At 36.1% G+C, this 21,747-nt stretch overlaps 1 protein-coding gene across 1 annotated transcript in view; it reads left to right on the top strand.

The window, feature by feature from the left end:
• The window catches only part of CPXM2 (carboxypeptidase X, M14 family member 2), a 110,494-nt gene that overhangs the window by 70,870 nt on the left and 17,877 nt on the right, over nucleotides 1-21,747 (top strand). Inside the window, exons 8-11 of the mRNA XM_039339957.1 lie at nucleotides 10,799-10,922; nucleotides 13,874-14,070; nucleotides 18,384-18,563; nucleotides 19,655-19,952. Of these exons, the coding sequence (XP_039195891.1) occupies nucleotides 10,799-10,922; nucleotides 13,874-14,070; nucleotides 18,384-18,563; nucleotides 19,655-19,952 (799 nt within the window). The remainder of the gene's footprint in view (nucleotides 1-10,798; nucleotides 10,923-13,873; nucleotides 14,071-18,383; nucleotides 18,564-19,654; nucleotides 19,953-21,747) is intronic.

Genomic DNA, 21,747 nt, shown 5'->3' with positions numbered 1-21,747 from the left:
GGTTTTCTAGTCCAACCCCCTGCTCAAACCGGAGACCCTATACCATTTCAGACAAATGATTGTCCACTCTCTTCTTAAAAACTTCCAGTGTTGGAGCATCCATAACCTCTGGAGGCAAGTTGTTCCAACTTCCACTGATTAATTCTTCTAACTGTCAGAAATTTCTTCTTACTTCTAGGCTGCTTCTTTCCTTGCTTAGTTTCTACTGATTGCTTCTTGTCCTGCCTTTAGGTGCTTTGGAGAATAGCTTGACTGCCTTTTCTTTGTGACAACCCCTGAGATATTGGAACGCTAGTATCATGTCACCTCTAATCCTTCTTTTCATTAAACTAGACTTATCCAATTCCAGCAACTGTTCTTTATCTTTTAGTCTCCAGTCCCCTGATCATCTTTGTTGCTCTTCTCTGCACTCTTTCTAGACTCTCAACATCTTTTTTGCATCATGGTGACCAAAACTGGATGCAGTATTCCAAGTGTAGTCTTACCAAGACTTTATAAATAGATATTAACACTTCATAGGTTTCCTTCCCTGGAATAATTCTGAGAAAGCTCTTGTGATCATGCCACACTGATTACAGGTAGTCCTCAAGTGACAACAGCAATTGGGACTGGAATTTCCATTGTTAAGTGAAGATATACAAGGCATGCCAGTCAGAAGGGAATTTCAAAGACTGGTCATAACCACCATTGAGTGCCATTGTCACTTCAACCATTGCTGAATGAATAGTTGTAAGTCGGTAGTCAAATGAAAGGTCTTAGAGGCTCAGCCAGAGTCAAAGCCACCACAAAGTGTCCTGTGTACTCCTGTGTTGTGGTACATGTTACCTGTGGCAGGGTAGATGGTCTGATCTTAAAGTCATATGGATCTATTCAAGATCCTTCTGGCTTCTGTTGTCTTTTTTGTAGGTGCTCTGTACCCAGAATGTCTCCAGAATGCTGGCAAAATCTGAATATTAAGAATTATAGTGAAAACCTAATCAGATGTATTGGATTAAAGTGTGAATTAAATGTAGTCATTCACCAGCCTTCTGTAACTCAGAAAGTATCAAAATAGGTTTATAAATGTATATTTTAAGGTAAAATAAGTTTTGGAACTAGTTAAAATATATAGTAAAATATCACATACCCCTTTTATAGATTTGTATGTATCTCTGTGCATGTGTCTGTGTGTGTGCATATATATTTTAGCAAACTGAGAGCCTGTTTGGTCTAGCTAGTTAAGATACCAGCTAGAAAAAGAGACTGAGTTTTAGTTCTGTCTTAGGCATGAATACTATGTGGGTGACTTTGGACCAGTTACACTTTCTTAGCACACAATGTCAGGCTTAGGCGACATGCTGCTTGACCAATTCTTGTCTGAACTAATGGATCAACACTTGATTTATTCAAAGAAAGAAAGAAAGAAAGAAAGAAAGAAAGGAAGGAAGGAAGGAAGGAAGGAAGGAAGGAAGGAAGGAAGGGAAAGAAAGAAAGAAAAGAGCAGACTATATCTACATTAAATTGTTAGCAATTTAATGTAGCTATAGCTTAGAAAAGAGCACATAATAGATTCTTCAGATTTCCTCTCTCTTATAATCAACCTCTCTTATAATCAAATCTGAGCATTTATCAGAGAGTTTTATCTATGTTAAATACTTTGATGTGGTTCTGATGATTTTGGATTCTCTCCAGTTGCGTCTAGCAAAGAGAGAGGTTTTAATTCCCTTCATTCTTTTACAGCATATGAGATTTAAAAACAGAAAAAACAAAGAAATTTTCTCTTCAATCAGCACAACCAATGGTGGGAAAAGAGGGAAAAATCAATCAAAAGGCTAAATCTAAGACAAGACAGAGGCTGGGATTCCTCTGATTTCAACATTTTGGCAATTTGGGGAGACTGTTAGTTACTTCCTGATCTCCAACCTTGGGAGGAAATCTAAATTGGATTTCTTTCTCCAAGCCCAAAGGACAGAAACTCCAAATATCTAGGATTTTGTCCCAGAAAATATAAATATTGCTGTCTAAATGAATGAGTGATATAATATGCTTGAGCAGAAATGGGCAGCAGAGCAGGGTCTATTCTGCAGCAAATACAAGTATTTGATGGGGTTTTGTGAGAGGCTAAAAAGAAACAGGGGGGAAGGGAAGGGGGGAACGAGTTCATTTGAATGTAGCTCTGGGCAACCATAGCAATTTTTCTAAGGTACAGTGGAAAATGTTGGATTTGTCAGCTAAGGAGGGCATTTGTACTCGTGATGACTCATCGGGGGTTCTAAGAAACAAGAAATAACAGTTTCCATAGCCTAAACAAGTTTAAAAACCCCTAAAGAAGAGGACTTTTGAAAGGCACTTGCTTTATGGTTGATTTGATTCTACTAGATACAGTAAATGAATAGTAGACTTCCTACAGAGTGTACAGATGGCATTAGAGGCCACAGAATGCAATTCCATACAAAGATTCAGATAGATGTAAGCCCGTTCCAATTTATGTTTAGATAAAATTAATATTCTTAGATTTAGCGCTTGAGTAATATCACTCTTAATTAATATCACCAGCAATGTAGGAGTAGAATGTGCTAAAGATTTTTTCCTATCTTATTCTTCAAATATGTTTAAAAATGAAGTGTGTGAGACATCAAATTTTCACCGTATTTATCCTGGATGCGTCATCCTTCTTCCTTTTTACTGAACAATTGTGTACTGAGTCACACACTGTTCAGAAGAGATTTCATGGCCTATATTTCCAGCAGACAGATTAGATGAGTAGGAACTCAATTGGCATAATTAGTGTCAAGAACAATAACTTTAAAAGCGTTTTAATTCCTAAGGTTGGTCAGGTAGAAATGTGTGTGTGTGTGTGTGTGTGTGTGTGTGTGTGTGTGAAAGTGAAACATTAAAGCAGGGAGGAGGGTGATGATTTCATTAGCTCTTATATAACAAATAAAGTTGTGATTAAACAGTGAGTACAACTGGCCAGTGGAGAGCTAATATCCGTGTATGTATTATCTGCTTATTTAAGAATTTTCAGAGTGTTCTTGTAATATAGCAGTTCACTCTCATTGATAGTGATGGTTTTCTACATAATCCAAATATTTCTTTTAAATGCTTCAAACAAATAGTGGTTCAATAATCAAAGAACTGTGTAAATTTGAAATGGCCCAAATGTTTGCTTTTCAGGAAAAAGAAGAGGAAAAGGTGCTAAATTATGCCCTTTAAGTCTAATGTTCAGCCATCTTAAAATTGTTGTTCCTGCATTCTGCTGATATGATTTCTTTTTCCAGTGACATTCCCATTATTTCAATACTCTATCCTTTGCTTGCCTGTACAAGATGCCAAAGTTTAATTTAAATACTTTTCTTTCATTTTCAAGAAACCTGGTTATAAGGAAGCTGCTGTGCAAAAGACATGATTTAACCTAGTGCTCTATGGAAAGAGAGAAAGAAAGAAAGAAAGAAAGAAAGAAAGAAAGAAAGAAAGAAAGAAAGAAAGAAAGAAAGAAAGGGTGGAGAGAGGCCAGCAAGATGCAGGTGGGAAGATCTGGTATCCTAATGCATTGCAAAGATGATTCCCACCGTTATTAGAGGAAACGTGAAGAGACTACTTGCTATGAAACATTTTATTTTTAATATCATTTTAATAGGCATTTCTATGTCATGTCTCAGCAGGCATTTCAAAAGCAGTCACTTTCATTGAAGGTAATGAAAGTCAATGGAATTTTTTAAAAAATCAATCAGCTGTATGGATGACCCTTAGTCAATCAAATTACCAATTGCTTCCACACTCTGTAGGAAAAGACTTCATGCCCCTGAAACATTGACAGCACACAAATGTGTATACAGTCGTGCAGATTATTAAACCTGGATACTTGTAAATGCTGGTAATAAAGATACATCTGTCTCAATCCTGGCATTCTTCCACTGACAAGATAAAAGTATAACCAAGTTTTCTTACAAGCTCAACATGGAATTTCCAAAAATCTAGGAATAATTAGTGTACCTCTGTGTCATCTCTTTCTCTCTCTTTTTCTCTCTCTACCTCCTCTCTCTCTCTCTCTCTCTCTCTCTCTCTCTCTCTCTCTCTCTCTCTCTCTCTCTCTCTAACACACACACATATCTGTTTCTGTCTCTGTCTCTCTCTTTCTGTCTGTCTTTCTGTCTGTCTGTCTCTCTCTCCTTACTATTTGTAATTGAATTTTTAGTCTAGAGACACAGGATTGTGCCTGTTGGCCATATTCATACTACTTTATGCCTTGTTGACTGGTCCATGCTGTCCGAATATGATGGTAAGTTCAGAAGAAAGGATCTAGGTTACATATAACTATTAATCATGTGGCCTATGGATCCCTCTCCTCAGATGGTTGTTTAATTTCAGTATGTGAGGGATACATAGTAGGGAACATGATGCCAGTTCAGAGGTTCAAATAGTAGTAGTGGTCTTTATTATGATTACTGACCAGAATTCTGATAGCTAACAAAATAAGTGAAGTAAACAATGTCTTTTTGTAAGGAAATAAAAAGATAATATTATAACTAGGTCACTGAGGGTATTAAGGCATGCTTAGTTTTACAACAGGATAAAAAAAGTTAGCCATTGCCAAGGAAATAAAATAGTACTGATTTGATAAAAGTAAAAATATAAAACAAATCTGATTTGACTGGTTACTTTGCCAAATAAGGAGTTACAAAGCATGCCTTTATGTCCTTATAGAAAACACAATTTAACAGGTGAGCTATGGATTCAGTGGGGATTTTTCCACCAGGCACAATCTTAGCTCATAAGTGTTTTTTTAAATATATATTTGCCTTCAAGAACACCTAGTGAAAAGTCCTTGGGACAGTTATTTGTCTTACATGGTATAAAAAGATAGGGGTTGGCGTCTCAGGAACACATTCTTGGGTAGGGCAGATAGATCTAATTGGGTTTCCCAAACTCTAGAATGTTCTTTGAATGCAGTAAATGCTTAATTGTTTCTGAGGAAAAAATACAACTATAACCAGTGGTCCCATTTCTACATTTGCCAGACCTACCTCTTTCCTGTAGTTAAAAACTACAGTGAGGAAGCACCTACAACTTCTGAAGGCAAGTTGTTCCACTGGTTAATTGTCCGCCCTGTCAGGAAGTTTCTCCTTAATTCCATGTTGCTTCTCTCCTTGATTAGTTTCCATCCATTTTTTCTTGTCTTGCCTTTTGGTGCTTTGGAAATAACTTGACCTTCTCTTCTTTATGTTACCCCTTCAAATACTAGAATACTGCTGTCATCACCCCTAGTCCTTTTCTCTAGACTGGCCATATCCAATTCCTGCAACCGTTTGTTGCAAAATTAGATTGCACTCTCCAAGACAAACTTTTACTGAATTATATGTTCCCAATTAAGCAAATGTTTCATGCAAACCTCAACCAGGTAGAGCTTTAATATTGCTGGGATATGTTGTGTCCCTCTGATAAATGGGAGGATTTCATTGTTGATGATGATTTTTATCCATTTGGAATGACACAGTTCTGGTGTCCACTGCATTTGGTAGAGCTATGGAAAACCCACACTCAAAACATTTTAAAAAATTCACTTGCATTATCATCTGGCCATTTAGCAGCCAGACTTGGACTCAAGGTTGCTTTGTAAAATTTTAGTCCAGCTAATCGGTGAACAAATGTAGACCTAGTCTTGGGAATAGAGAATAAATAACCCATTAAGGAAGGTATGTCAGTAATGATTTCTCCGTCTTGCGAGAGAGGAAAGGGTGAGAAAGAAAATAACATTTATATTATTTAAAATGAAGAGAGGAATTCTCATGGACTTTCAAGTGTAATGTCAGTCCTTCATAGGAGACAAGGTCAAGAAACAGGTGCAGCCAGGATTCTAAAAATCCTCTTTATGGTTGCATAATAGAATAAAGGATGATTAACTTATCTGCCACTTTAACTGATCACATCAATTGCCATAAGACACATATAATAACATACAACTGTTAGTAGTGAATGTCAGTATGTAATCTCTGTTGACTGTGTAATCTTGTTTGGCAACTCTGTAATTTTTTGCTGACATCCACTAATAGGGGGCTGATACACTTGCAGTTAAAATTCTGAAACGAGACAAACATGTTATCTGCTTTTCATTTCTTTCCAGTGATATGTTTGATCTTTTCTGCTGTTGCTTCTATCACTGCACACTCAGAATGAATCTCTCTCTCTCTTATTTTGCATCAATATCCTCTCTTCCTTGAACAAACAAATTTGCATTTTTCTTTAGTTCCACTTCATCTTCTCTACTTACAGGGTTTGGCAGCGCATTTCAGTTAGTGATAAGCTATATTTGGAGAATCCTTAGCCATCTAGATGTTTCTACTTTATAAAGTTCTGGAGTATTATTAAATACACGGTAATTTTGGAGAACATGAGATTTAAGTTATAATAATAATAATAGTAATAAAGTTGGAAGGGACCTTGGAGGTCATCGAGTCCATGGAATGTTTGATCCTTTTTTTTCCTGGGCATTAAGGCTGATCTGTGAAACTCCATTTGAATCTTGCTTCCTTGTTTGTGCATTGTTCTTAAGAGGCTTGGCATTAATTGTGAAAACTGAAGGGGTAATCTTTTTAGATACGTGAAAGGTTCATCTGTTCTTTATCTGTTAAATTTTAAAATATCCCTCTTTCTTCTTTGGTTTCTTCATAGGGGTCCCACAATCTGTGCTGTTCTTTTTCTGTACAAAATTTAATATATTCTGTAGCACCACCTTTTGACTCTGTAGTATTCTGCTAAGAGATTGAGCCAGCAGTGGGATTCAAATACCTGAGCAACTGGCTCTTGGCATGGATACAGGCCTGGGCCTAGAATGGACTTCTGGAAGTGACATCCACACACATCCTGTGGGCCGTTCTAGGCCTGGGAGGCCTCCTCCAGGTCTCCCAGGCCTAGAACAGACTTTCAGAAGTGACATCCACACACTTCCTGTGGGCCATTCTAGGCCTGGGAGGCCTCCTCCAGGCCTCCCAGGTCTAGAACAGCCCACAGGAAGCTCAACAAAATTTAGCTACCGGTTCTGTTGAACTAGTGCAAACCAGCTGAATCTCACCATTGGATTGAGTCCTTCTTCTCTCTCCCCTTTAGAAAATTCCATTCTTTATGAGTGTTCAGGCGATTAAATGGAGTTGAGCGTTTACTGGCCAGATGCCCTTCCTGGCACCATGCAGGGTTCATAGCAAATATACTTCAGCAGTATATATACCAAAATTTAGAAAAACAATCCTTATTTTTTAAAAAAATCCATTTCCAGCTTTAAATATTTACAGGTAAAACACCCATTGGCATGATAATATCATACAAAATTTTTCAAATCATAGATTACAAGTATTTATTTATTAACCATATTTATAATATTCATAAAATATGTATAACTGCTCATCTCATGAGAAGTGACTCTGGACAAGGTACAATGGTCAATAGAAAAACCTATGTAAGTCTCTGAACAGACCACAAGGTCTCCTATTATTGAAATAACTCCACTAAAAAAGAGAGATTCCCATTATATAAAATATGTAATTGCTGAACTGTACAGCGAACTTGAATGTAGAGATAATAAAACTTAAACAGTAACACACATAATAAAGATTATGTCCTCTGTCATAGCATCTGTCTCTGTCATAGCATTAGAAATTCAATCCTGATGGCATTAGTCTCTCAGACTCAGGAGTAAGGACATTATTGTATCCTCTTTCTATTTTATTTTATCTTATTATTTTATTGGTGTGTGTGTGTGTGTGTGTGAGTGTGTGTGTATGTTTTCTGAGGTTTTCGCGGGTGTTTGTATGTAGGTCTTTGGTTATTCAGGTTTTCTCCCACGTAAAATTGGAAGTGTCTTGACAACGTTTCGACGAAGTCTCATTCGTCATCTTCAGCCTGGTGCTTTCGGGTTCATGCTTCTAGGAGCATGTGTGTGTGTATGTATATGTATTTATGTATATATATGTGTGTGTGTGTGTATGTGTGTGTGTGTGTGTATACGGTTAGTTAGAATAGGTGGCCCCATCACATGATCAATGGGTAAAGCACGGAGTCAACTGGGTTTATAAGCAAACTTCGAACCCAAATGCTTACTCTGATGACACTGGCAGTGGACCAGCGAAAGCTAAGACAGCCGAGTTTTAGGTTTGTAAATAATTGCTTTTATTGTTTTTATTATTTTAACAATAAACAGCTGTTTTAAATTCATCCCAGAGTTTGAGGACTTTATACCATTACACACACACACACACACACACACACACACACACACACACAACCCCACAACCCCCTCACACATATATCCCTAATGACTATAAAAATATGAATCCCAGGCATATCTGTACAATGATATAAAATTCTCAAACTTTGGGAAGGATATAAACCAGCTGTTTATTGTTAAAAGAATACAAACAATAAAAACAACTATTTACAATTCTAAAAAACAACCTTAGCTTTCGCTGGTCCACTGCCAACGTCATCAGAGTGAGTGTTAGGGGTAGGGAGTTGGAAGATAGACCAGCGGCAATAACATCGGATGGCCGGGGGCAAGAAGGACGGGTGGGACAGGTTGATATGCCAGAAGGGGAGACACAGCAAGGAAAGGTAGGGCTGACAGGAGTGGGAAGGACAGAGAAAGGAACAATGGGAGGAAAGAAAGTTCAAAACTGGAATGCAAGCGAGGGGAGGCAGGACAACTGAGGCAATTAAGGCCAGTTAGGATGGACTGCCCTATCACACGATCAATGGGCAGGATATAAGAAAACTCCCCACCCCTAATACTAACTCTGATATATTTGGACCCAAAACCATGGCTCAGGGAACATTAATTCAACTTTGAGATGCTTCATATTCACAAGGGTGCAGGTCATCTCTTTACTGCCAATTCACTTGTCAATAATAATTTATGAAACTTGTCTGCCTCTTAACTCTCAATGACTCTGAATCAAATAAAGAAATTATAATAAAACCAATAAAAGATAAAAAATAAAGATAAAAAAGCAATGGCCAGTTATCGCTCACCCAGAGAAAGAAAGTAAAAGGACTAAAAGCTGTTTTTCTCTTTTTGATTAATAATTCAATTGAGGGTAGGCATTGATTGACAATTGGGCAGTGCTATCAAAATCTGATATTATTTGATTTCAGTGACCGTTCTTTATTAATCTGCCTTCATTTAGCATAACATTAAATGTTACAATTTCTTATTGAGATTTCCATGATTGTACTCATTCTATTTTTTTAGAACATTAAATTATAAAATCTATTAGTGTCAGTGTCAATTGTTCAGGAAACAGCACAGCTTATGAATCATGTTCCTACAACACGTTTAAATAAATCATCATATCAAAAAAGCTTTGAAATTCATCGAACTGGTACTCAATGCATTTTGATGAGAAAATGTCCTGATACTTGTTGTTTGTTTGGTACTCAATGTGCAACCTAGAACTTGTTAGTATTGGTTGCTTCATGACTTGCCACCCTTTCCAGTTAAAATAAAGGGTGATGCATTAATCATGCACATTCCCTTGCAGTCTTATCTTTGCTTCTGGGGTCATTTTGTGTATTTTTGCACTTTTTTCTCATCAGTGCAGTAAAGTGAACTTTTTATTTTATTTAATCTGAGATTTATTAATTTTTAGGTTTATTTCTCATGTAAAGTAATGATATACCACCCTATATTTTTACATATTGCCTTAAAATGTGCATTGTTTTTGGTTTGATAATGCATTAAATGTATTTGTATTATTCCTTATGGGAAAAAAAATTGTTTGGCACTTATTGTTTTTGGTGCTCATCGTGCCTCTCAGAACCAATTCATGAGGACTCAGGTAGTGCTGTATTCATCTCAAATTTGTCAGTAGCAAATACTATTCAGGATAACAGGGAATACAGATGAAACAGATAAATAGATGGAATGAATTTGGCTGAAGGCTAAAGTCAATCATTGAAAGCTAATTCATTATAAATTGACTTGTAGCACTAGATTCTCCTTAAAAATTGTAGCTGGCTTAGATTTGCCAACTTCTTTCTACAGCCTTTAGTACAATGGTTAAGTATAATTGAATAAGGTTCAGTCTAATTAAAGGTTCTTTAAGGAACTTATCAGGAGTTTTCTTCCAGAATGTTAATAGAATAAATAACTGTTATTATGAATTCAATTATTAATAATAATAATATAATTTATAATATTTGCCTAGGAATGAATCGACCTAGAAATTGACCTTATAATTGATCCAGTTGTTAATTGGTATGACTACATAGTAAAAGACTACTCATTTTTTGTGAACACAAACAAAATAGAGTGTTTCATGTACCTATTGTGTCTTGCAGAAATAGAAAAAAAGTCTATCTTTTCTATTCTAGAAGTCGTTTAAAAATTCATAATGATTTATAAATTAAGAATAATAAGAAATCCTTTGTTTATTTACCTCTCTTATTATTATTTTTTTTACATCTCTTAGGCTTAAATCTCAAACAGATCAACTGGTTTGAAAATTTGTTTCAAGGGTGAATAAATTAATTCTCCAAATTAAATCAGCTTTTCAAACCAGGTCAGCAATTTTGACTGAATTGCTAAATGCAATGAAATGCCTCAAATCAATTTGGAAAATGGAATTAGCTTGTTTTCCCAACTTGAATTCAGTCATTAAATCAAATCAGGTCAACAGTCCAAACTGAACTGACAGTTTGATTTGGATCAGAATTGATGTGCACTTTTAACAGAGAACAAAAAGCAAGGGTGAGGTAAAAGTTTGAATCCATTTCCTAGCCAGTTATTATATAAATATCTTATTTTGCTTGTTCTTTTTTTTTTTTACAGTTGATGAAGGTGGTAAATGAAATGTGTCCAAATATCACAAGAATTTACAATATTGGAAAAAGTCATCAAGGGCTAAAGCTGTATGCTGTTGAAATATCCGACAATCCTGGAGAACACGAAGTTGGTTAGGATTACATTCTGACAAAAATAGCAATCTGAAGGCTTTGTGGTGATGGTTTAAAATTTTAATATTTCCCATTTTATAGCATCTAACAAGCAGTAGAGACATGTGCCTATAAAATTACAGTATTGCAAAATATGTGGGAGGAATTTTAATTATATTTTCCTAATTTTAGAAAATCAATATAAATAGAAATCATCCAGAGATGGGGCTCAGATTTCCCAATATTAATCATATATTTTTCATTACAATAAAATCTTTAATACTTAGAAATATGTACTTATAGTTCTTGTAGTTGATACCTATTCATTTAGAATACCCAAATCCAACCTGGTGCCCTATATTTTGTAGATCTTACAGTTCCTAGAATATAAATATTTTAAATAAATAAATTAGTAAATTAATCTCCAGCCAGAATGATTAAAATGAACATTAACAGAGTATATAATGCTTTTTAAAAATAAAAATAAAACCTCTCTAGGCCTGTAGTAAGAGCAACTATTATAAACATTGCTTTATTACATGGTTTCTAAATGGTTCTTCCAGCTTAAAGAAAATCCTAAATCAGCTGAATCATAGGACTAATGTCTAAACATATGCTATTTTAGTTCTTCAGATTGATCTGAATAAAATCTTTGGAGTTAATCCAGACCTCTTTGGACAGATTCTCTACTTCCAAGAGGTGAAATAGGAAAATCCTTGTAAAATGACTGGAATTAAGTCTTTCTGAGCAATTTGCTCTCTTTCCCCAAGTCCCCAAATAATGTTTTGATTTTATTTCTTCAAGAAGGAGAGGAGAGACAGAGAGTGAAGAGGAATGGAATTGAGCTGACTTAATTGAGTTGAATGACTAACAAATGTATCTTCTAAATGCAGGAAATAGTTCATAAGTCATGTTCCAGATGCAGTGCTTCGGACTACAGTTATGTGTGAAACTTCTCATAAAGACCTGTACCTTAAAAATGAATACATATACAATGATGATGTTGATGATAATAATAATAATAATAGTAGTAATAGTAATAATAATAATAATAATCAGGGCTTTTTTTCTCATAGAACGCCCAGAATGGAGTTCCGGCACCTTTTTTGGATGGAACCTTGTAGGGTAGGCAAGGCGGGTTGTATGTTGTGTATGAGTTCCAGCACCTTTTTTTTTAGAAAAAAAAGCACTAATAATAATAATAATAATAATAATAATAATAATAATAATAATAGAAAGACTGTGGCAAAAGCAAGCAAGGGTAGTACCAATAGTAATAGGCTCCTTGGGTGCAATCCCAAAACAACTGGAGCACCACTTGAATACCATTGGCATTGACAAATTCGCTATTAGTCAATTGCAAAAGGTGGCCTTATTAGGAACTGCTTCCATCCTGCGACGATATCTGTAATACCATCAAACATCCACACCTGCCTATCCCAGGTCCTGGGTAAGGACTCGATAGGTAGACAAAATGCCAAATCCAGTCTGAACATCTGGCTGACTGTGCGATGATCAATAATAATAATAATAATAATAATAATAATAATAATAATAATAATGTTGGAAGGGACCTTGGAGGCCATCTAGTCCAATTCCCTGCTCAGGCAGGAAACCCTATACCACTTCAGACAAATGGCTGTCCAGTCTCTTCTTAAAACTTCCAGTGTTGGAGCATTCACAACTTCTGGAGGCAGGTTGTTGCATTGATTAATTGTTCTAACTGTCAGGAAGTTTCTTCTTAGTTCTAGGTTGCTTCTCTCTTTGGATGGATAGATGGATAGATACACACACAAAATCTCTCTCTCTCTCATACACACACAGACACATTTATTACAAAATTATATTTAAAAACAAACAGAACTATCAGGTTGTTTTCTGCTAGGGGTTACCCTGCAAAAATTAGCAGGATAATTTTCTTGCATCCATAGGTTATACTTTAATTTAGGGCAGATTTCCCCCCCCCCCCCACAGTTCCACAGTGTATATGGATATTGGTTGGAGATTAAAAGACAAAAGGGCTCTCTTAAACTGAGAAAAAATTGCTTCAAGTTTTGAACATAAAAACAGTTCCTTTTAACTCCTTCAAATCCCTTAATATAAACAAAAGTCTTATCTAAAAGAGATGCAAGGGTGAGTGCAGCCCAATACACATGATTGCTCACCCCTGATGTAGAATATATGGAAAAAAGACACCTGATCACAGCTAGGAACCCAACTATCAGTCAAAAAAGGGTAGATAAGTAGCCACATTGTCTTAATCACAAGAGATTTTATTCTGTTGTCTGAAGACCAGCAAATAACTCTGTATAGTTTTGCTCAGAAGAACATCAGCAATGAAAAGAGAATTCCCTTGAAATCCCTTGATATATGGAAAATATCAAAACAGTCTTTTGGATTGTTTCATTTTAAAATACATAAAATGAAGATGAAAATCCTGTAAAGTGGTTTTCTTTTTCTTTCTCTTACTGCTTACTGCAGTAAGTTCTGCAAGGCTCATGGCAGCAAAGGGCTCATATTACAGCTTCCCTCTAGTCTAGTAGTTACATGTCCTTCAGTTTGTTTTTGAGAGTAATATCTCAACTTGTGACATCATATTGCTCCAAAGGTACTCAAGTTGTTGGCTGAGAGGAAAAAATGGTACTCCGTAGAATCTGCAGATGTCACTTCCTTGAACACAACATTCAAATGTCTCATCATTCCAAGACATTCTGGAACATTCCATTAGAAAGAAAAGTTGAAACAGCCTTCTGTCACACTGAGTACCATGGAATGTCTTAAAATATTTTGAGAGTTGGAAGCAAAATAAAATCCTGTGGGCACACTTTAAGTTTTTTTTTTTATAAATAGTCATCAAGCTCCTGAATAAATTAGAAAGTCAACCTTCACTTTCAGGGTAAGAAAAAGCTGCAAAAATGGACCAAATTAAGACACTAGACTTATTGCCAACTTTTTGTTTTGTTTTGAATAGGTGAACCTGAATTTCGGTACATGGCAGGAGCTCATGGGAATGAGGTGCTTGGGCGTGAGCTACTGCTTTTGTTAATGCAGTTTATGTGCCAAGAATATCTTGCTGGGAACCTGCGCATTAAGCATCTCATTGAGAATACTAGAATTCATCTTCTTCCTTCAATCAATCCAGATGGATATGAAAAGGCCTATGAAGGGGTAAAGTGGTAAAACATCAGTGCAAAAGCTGTTTTCAAATGTAATAAGTAAATAATGAAACACTCTCAAGTAGAGCTCAACTTCTAGTGGCCACATGAAAAAGTGTGTGCAATTTGGAGGTGAGCTGGAGCAACATGGAAGTGATTTCTCATTACTATCTTCCTATAGGTCTACTTATGACCACCACTGAACCTCAAATTTCTGTTTGCTAAGCAAGACAGTTGTGAAGTGGATTTTGCCTCATTTTACAATCTTTCTTTCCACAATTCTTAAATGAATCACTGCAGTTGTTAAATTAGTAACACAATTGTTAAATGAACCTTTTTTTGTCAGAAGGTCGCAAAAGCTGATCACATGACCGCAAGACCCTGCAACCGTCATAAACATGAGTCAGTTGCCAAGCATCTGAATTTTGGTCACCTGACCATGGGGATGCTGCAATGGTCATAAGTGTAAAAAACGGTGATATGTCACTTTTTTTCAGTGCTGTTGTAAGCTTGAACAGTCAATAAATGAATGGTCAGTAAATGTAAGTCAACCCAAAGATGCTTTTTCACGAGGCAACTGGACTTTCTTGTTTTTCTTTGAAGACTTTTCGCTTCTCATCCAAGAAGCTTCTTCGGCAATGCTCCACCAAATGACCAGCTGTCTGCAAGGAATATAAATGCTTCCATTCCCTACCATCCAGTCAGAGCTGAAGAAACTTCTTGGATGAGAAGCGAAATGTCTTCAAAGAAGAACAAGAAAATTCAGCTGCCTTGTGAAAAAGCATCTTTGGGATAACTATGACCTGATGACTAAGAATGTCTATAGACACGTTGTAAGTCAAAGTCTAGCTGTATTGGATTCCCAATCCAGTTTACAGAACAATATTTTCTGGTAGTATTAATCTATACTGTTTTCAAGATCTGCTAGCTGCTTGAGCAGGGCTTGCTTTATAGTAAGGGGGCATTTCTTTTTTTCTTTTTAACTGCAAAATGTATATTGTAAAATATCACTGCAGTTTTCATGTTCTTCCACCTTAAAATAGTCTGACATTTTTCTGTCCATTTAAAAAAAATCATGACAAATTAGAGCCACATCTTTTCCCTGAGGCTTGCTTTAGTTTGGATATAACCCAAAATGAGATGCTTTTTTAATGTTTACTTCATTCCCTAAAGTAATCACTATAGGCATATCCGCTGCCAAATGTTGATTTCAAATTGCCAGCATCGTATTTTGAAATAACATCTATATTTCCAGAGTCTAATGTCAAAATAAGAATAGTTTGGGCCTTTAAGAGATTTTTGTGGCAGCTGTTTTTGGATGTTATTTGATTAGTCTTTCATTTCTTCCAGTAATTCAATTAACTTGACATCTTGGTCAAACATTTTTTTAGTGGCAAAAATGCCTATGTAGCATATTGTACAATTAAAGGAAAAAGGAATGTTAGAAGAAGCAATGAGAAAAGCCTTTCTTAGACAAAACTTTGCGGTTAAACTGGGTATAAAGGATAATGCTTTTAATAATAATAAAAAACCCAGATATGCTAGTTCTTTCTAAATATCCTATATCAGTGATGGCGAACCTTTTAGAGACCGAGTGCCCCAAAACCACCCCGTCCCCTGTCCACTCCTGCTCCACCCCCACCCTGCCTTCCCACAGGGCCACCCACACCTCCACTGCCCGCCACAGCAGATCACCCAGGTGGCCCTGCAGCGCCATGGCAGCCACAGCTTCTGCCTGCGCCCCGCAGCAGCATCTGCACACGAAGGGGCATGACGGTGGAGTCTTGTCCCTGCTGCCCGGCTGCCATGTTCTTGGCTATGCTACTCTGCGCAGGCCGAGCCTGGGGATGACTGTCCTCCAGGGGGGCTACTGGTGAGTAGGGGGCCATGGGGGAGGCGGGCTGGGGCAACGGTGCACATGCCCACAGAGAGGGCTCTGAATGCCGCTTCTGGCATGCATGCCATAGGTTCGCCACCACTGTCCTATATCTTTAGATAACTTATAAGAATTTTAGTGTGCTTGTGATTTTTTTTAATCCCCATATTCTGAATATAACAGTGATTAGCAATAACATTTAGCATTTAGGCTTACATACCACCTCATAGCACCCCATACCACTCTCTGGATGGTTTACATTGTTGCCACCAACAATGTGGCTCCTCCTTTTACTGATCTCAGAAAGATAGAAGGCTGAGTCAACCTTGAACCCTGTCAGGATCAAATTCCAGGCTGCGGGAAGAGTTAGCCTGAATACTGCACTTTAACTATTGTGTCACTAGGTTAATACATTTAATGCTATGCAGAAATGATTTGTAAATACAAAAAAACATCTGTAAATTCTCCCCCCATACTACTCTGGTCTTGAGATAGTTTGAAGAAATAGAACCTATGTCAGAGTTGTGGGGAAGATGAGAGTTAGAAAAAAACGAATTTAATCAACTATGACAAACTTGTGGCCTATAAAGACATTTTAGATAAAGAAGGAAAACTTAAAGATAGGCAAGAACTTCAACAAACTGGCATTGATTTAACATGATGGTCATATTTATAAATTCAAACAAGATATGAAAAAGATGTAAAAGTAATGGGATTTTACAAAGAATAGACACCATTAGATAAAATACTTTTGAAAATAGATGAAAATCTGATTAAGAAACTTTCTAAATTCCTGCAAAACTGGAAGATGGAAAAAGAACAAGTGAAAGAAACAATGATAGTGTGGGCAAAGAATTTTGGTTCTTCTATAGATTTACAGGTGAAACTCGAAAAATTAAAATATCGTGCAAAAGTTCATTTATTTCAGTAATGCAACTTAAAAGGTGAAACTAATATATGAGATAGACTCATTACATGCAAAGCAAGATAGTTCAAACCATGATTTGTCATAATTGTGATGATTATGGCTTACAGCTCATAGAAACCCCAAATCCACAATCTCAGAAAATTAGAATATTGTATAAAGGTTCAATATTCTAGGCTCAAAGTGTCCCACTCTAATCAGCTAATTAAGCCATAGCAACTGCAAAGGGTTCCTGTGCTTGATTGGCCAGCAAACTCGTCTGACCTGAACCCCATAGAGAATCTATGGGGCATTGCCAAGGGAATGATGAGAGACATGAGAGGAAAAATGCAGAAGAGCTGAAGGCCACTATTGAAGCATCCTGGTCTTCCATAACACCTCAGCAGTGCCACAGGTTGATAGCTTCCATGCCACACCGCATTGAGGCAGTAAGTACTGCAAAAGGGGCCCAAACCAAGTATTGAGTACATATGCATGCTTATACTTTTCAGAGGTCCGATAATATTCTATGTACAATCCTTGTTTTATTGATTGCATGTAATATTCTAATTTTCTGAGATTGTGGATTTGGGGTTTTCATGAGCTGTAAGCCATAATCATCACAATTATGACAAATCACGGCTTGAACTATCTTGCTTTGCATGTAATGAGTTTATCTCATATGTTAGTTTCACCTTTTAAGTTGCATTACTGAAATAAATGAACTTTTCCACGATATTCTAATTTTTCGAGTTTCACCTGTAGAAGATTGGCAAAAACTATGGGACCGAAATATTAAATTTACTAAAGCAGCTGCATATAAGGAAAATTTATATAAAATGTTTTATAGATGGCACATGACACCAGTTAGATTAGAGAAAATGTTCAATCCTGCTTAGTATTTTAAGAGTGGTCAAGGTTAGCTAGATGCTACCACCATTACTTGCTCTCTTTCTATTAAGTTATTAGTATTTCCAACTAAAATAATGTTGACAGAATGCTAGCATCACATTTCTGGGAATCAATTATATAGAAATTCAGTTGCGGCTGCCTCCAGATACAATTACTATTCAATGCTGTTTTCTATTTACAAAGTGGCATTTTAGGTTTTGACAGAATTCACATACTTTGCTGTAGATTTAATGATATACAAACCAGGACATTTGTAATAACAGGGAAAAGGAAAGAGGGAATCATCATATTCAAAAGTGTACTAAGAAAGAAGTCCAACAAAATGTCAAAGTGTTGGGGATAAGGAGAATAAATGTGAATTAAATGAGTCATCCTTGCATCCTACTGAAATGTGGATTTAAGTTAGATATGCTACCCAATTGTTCAAATTATAATGTGGTGAAAAACAAAGAATGTGATGCAAAAGAATGTGGTAATTTTAGTCAATCCATTTTCAAAACCAGAATGGCTGATTTTACCATGCACAGAGGAGATTAGTTGTGTCACTATAAGAAAAGTACATAGAGTTGTCATTATATTCCTGCAATAACTGCAGTTATAAAATAAGCCAAATGATCTGATTATTGCATTATAGGGTTCTGAATTAGGAGGCTGGTCTTTAGGAAGATGGACTCAAGATGGTATTGATATCAACAATAACTTCCCAGATTTAAATACTCTCCTCTGGGAATCTGAAGATCGGAGAAGATTTCTGAGAAAGGTCCCAAATCATCAAATTCCGATTCCAGAATGGTATCTGTCTGTAAATGCTACAGTAAGTAGAAATTTTATGAAGAAAAATGTTAGGTGATTTGGAGTAGTTTAAAATTATCTCAATTCTTTTCACTATAAAAGAGCACAACACATTCCAGTATGTATAATTTATAATTTTACAATTTAATGTTATGCAAGTAAGGTTGTTGATCTTTCTATAATCTACCTCTAATGTTATCATCTAAATTATAGATTTCAAGTACTTTATAATGTATCGTTTAGCATGCTCTGATTTTATTTTATTTTTTTTACCCATATAATTCTGAAAACTTTGGGCTAAACATTTTCCAACCGTCAAGACCCAAAAGTTTTCAGAATGATTTAAAAAGAAAAAAAAAAGTCAAATGGTGTTGCAACAAAATTTGAAACTATACCCTCTTTTATGTGCTGTGTCCTGACTATTTTTTACTACACCCTGTAAACACCTCTGAAGAACTTTTCAAAATATAATCTTCAATAATGCTAATGGCAATGTCACACTGACTTGTGTAAATTGTTATTAATGGAAGATGTAACATAGTTACATTGTTTGTCCTTGTCATATATCAGTTCCAAACATTGTTTCTTGTAACTATTGCCCCCTAAAAGAGGGGTTTTTAAACAGCTTGTATTATTGTTAATAAGGAATTGGTTTGGTTCAGTTTTGATGGAAGCCTAAAAATGACCGCAGCCAGTTCTAACAGATTTGGCAAATGCGTAGTTTGAAGCAGGACTCCTTCCAAATCTGAATTTAAACCTTCATCAAACTCCTTTAGTGACTCCTTATTTTTCTCCATCAACAGATTGTATACATTTATTTCCAAAGTGATTTGGAAATCATACATTTTACAATCTGTTTCTGATTTTGATCATGCTGAAATGTTTATGATCATTTTTAGCAAGAATTGCTAAAACTTCATGTTACATTCCTTTTATCATTACTTAAGTTTCCTTTGATCTTTTTCTTGACTGTTTCAGACTACACAATCAAAACAATGTGAAGAGGCGAATGCACAGTTTTGCCTTTGGATTATAATGATGCAATTGTGTCCATGTATTCAAAGAGTCTCTTGAAAATCTAGCTTAGAATTCTGTACCCTTTCTCTTTCATAGGTGGCAGTGGAAACACGAGCTGTGATAGCATGGATGGAAAAGAATCCTTTTGTGCTTGGAGGGAATTTACAGGGAGGAGAGCTTGTAGTCGCCTATCCATATGATATGGTCCGGTCAGTCTGGAAGACACAGGAGCACACACCCACTCCAGATGACCACGTCTTTCGATGGCTGGCCTATTCGTATGCTTCTACTCACCGACTAATGACAGATGCTCGGCGAAGAGTATGTCATACAGAGGATTTCCAGAAGGAAGATGGAACAGTAAATGGAGCTTCCTGGCATACTGTAGCAGGAAGTAAGTTGCAGCTGAAAAATAAAATTTTAACAACTTGTCAGACATGTGTCAAACATATAAATAGGTCAGGAGCCATGGGAGCGCAGTGATTAGAATGCAGTATTGCAGGCAGCCCACTGCCAGGAGTTCAGTCCTGATCAATTCAAAATTGACTCTGACTTCCATCCTTCTGAGGTCGGTAAAATGAGGACCCAGATTGTTGGGGAAATATGCTGAATCTGTAAACTGTTTAGAAAGTGCTGTAAAGCACTATGAAGCAGTATATAAGTCTACATGCTATTGCTATTGCTATTTGTTCTTTTGCTTTTTTGTCCTAATTGTATATTTAATAGCAGTCATCTGCTAAACACCATAAAAGCAAAACTTTGTAATTATGTCCTGATAAAAATCTGAGTTTTGAAAGATGTTCCTGGACTAAGGCAGAAGTTGCTGATTCTCCTTTGGCTTTCCACATCCATGCTTTTATGGAACAGAGGACTTAAATGACATTTGATTTACATAAATAGAATAGAGGCTATGCAGCAGTTCAAACAAAATGTAATGTGCATCTAACGAAAAGAAAGTGAGATAACCCAGTTAGGTATTGCAATAAACAAAGATTTATGTAAATAAAATAATTTCAAGAGCAAGAAGCAATATGCAAAGAAGCTCTAAATCCTGATTAATCCTTATATACATAAGGAACTATAATCAGCCTTTTAAAGTGATGTGTATATCTGAAAGGTGAGTGTTTTCATGTGCAATTTACACAAAATGGCTGCTGTAGTGGACATATCCAATCTACTAAATGCAATTCTAAAAATATCTGAAAGATTAGCTGATGAGTTTGCTTCATATCATTCCTCTAACTTTCCAAGATCATCTTGATAAACTCATCTTACAGTACCATTTTCTGGGCACAGTTCTAAACTGGACTGCAATATGAACTGAATGCAATCAACCACTATTTATTTTCTAAGAATGTTTCTGCTGATCACATTGGGCCCAGAAACATAGATGGAAAAAGTACAATCATTAATTAGAAACACAAAAAAATTCAAAGAGCATAACACGAAGCATACATTCCTAACCCATGGACATCATGCATAATTAAAATCAGAAGAGCTTTACAAATCAACCAATACAATTATAATTAGCTGGAAGAGAAATGTTGAATTCTCAATGGGGATGCTATAAAAGGAACAATATAGAAATGTATTGGCTGACTCCAGCTCTTCTTTACCATATAGGCATAGTTATCAAGCATGGAATTTGATTACGTTTACTTGCAACCAAAGCTGGTGGGAAGGTCATAGTAAAAGTCTTGCCCAAAATTTGTTTGAATGAATAAATGAATACCAAATTAAAAGGTATTCTATAGCCTTTTCAACCTAACTCCCAGACTTCAATATCAAGGCCCCTGTGCTGGATATTTGCTGCTTAATCATTTTCTTAGCTTTATGGAATCCATTATTACCACAAGTTCTAGCTAAAAAGCAGAGGTTTTCTCTCCAAGAGGTTTTCCTAGGTAACCTGGATGCTATTATGTAGAAATAGTGGGACCAGACTAACTAGGGAAATGGTCCTTTCATCCAAAGATACAAAATAGTGAAAAGATACAAAGCTGACTCTCCCACATCAGTAGCTCTCTGCCATGATTATAGACATGATGTGCATTTGTAACACAGCTTCAAAAATTAGACTGAATTTTCCCTTTTGTAAAAAGTTGAAATTCTTGTAAAGAAATGCTGGAACACAGAGGAGTTGAGTGTGAAATACCTTGATGGCAAAAATAAATATTGGCCTACTTTTGCCC

Source organism: Crotalus tigris, unplaced genomic scaffold (genome assembly GCF_016545835.1).
Source record: "Crotalus tigris isolate CLP2741 ecotype Arizona unplaced genomic scaffold, ASM1654583v1 scf7180000017536.10889498, whole genome shotgun sequence".
Taxonomy (NCBI): Eukaryota; Metazoa; Chordata; class Lepidosauria; order Squamata; family Viperidae; genus Crotalus; species Crotalus tigris.
Note: the sequence above shows the minus strand (reverse complement) of the source record. Positions and strands in the feature narration are given on the sequence as shown.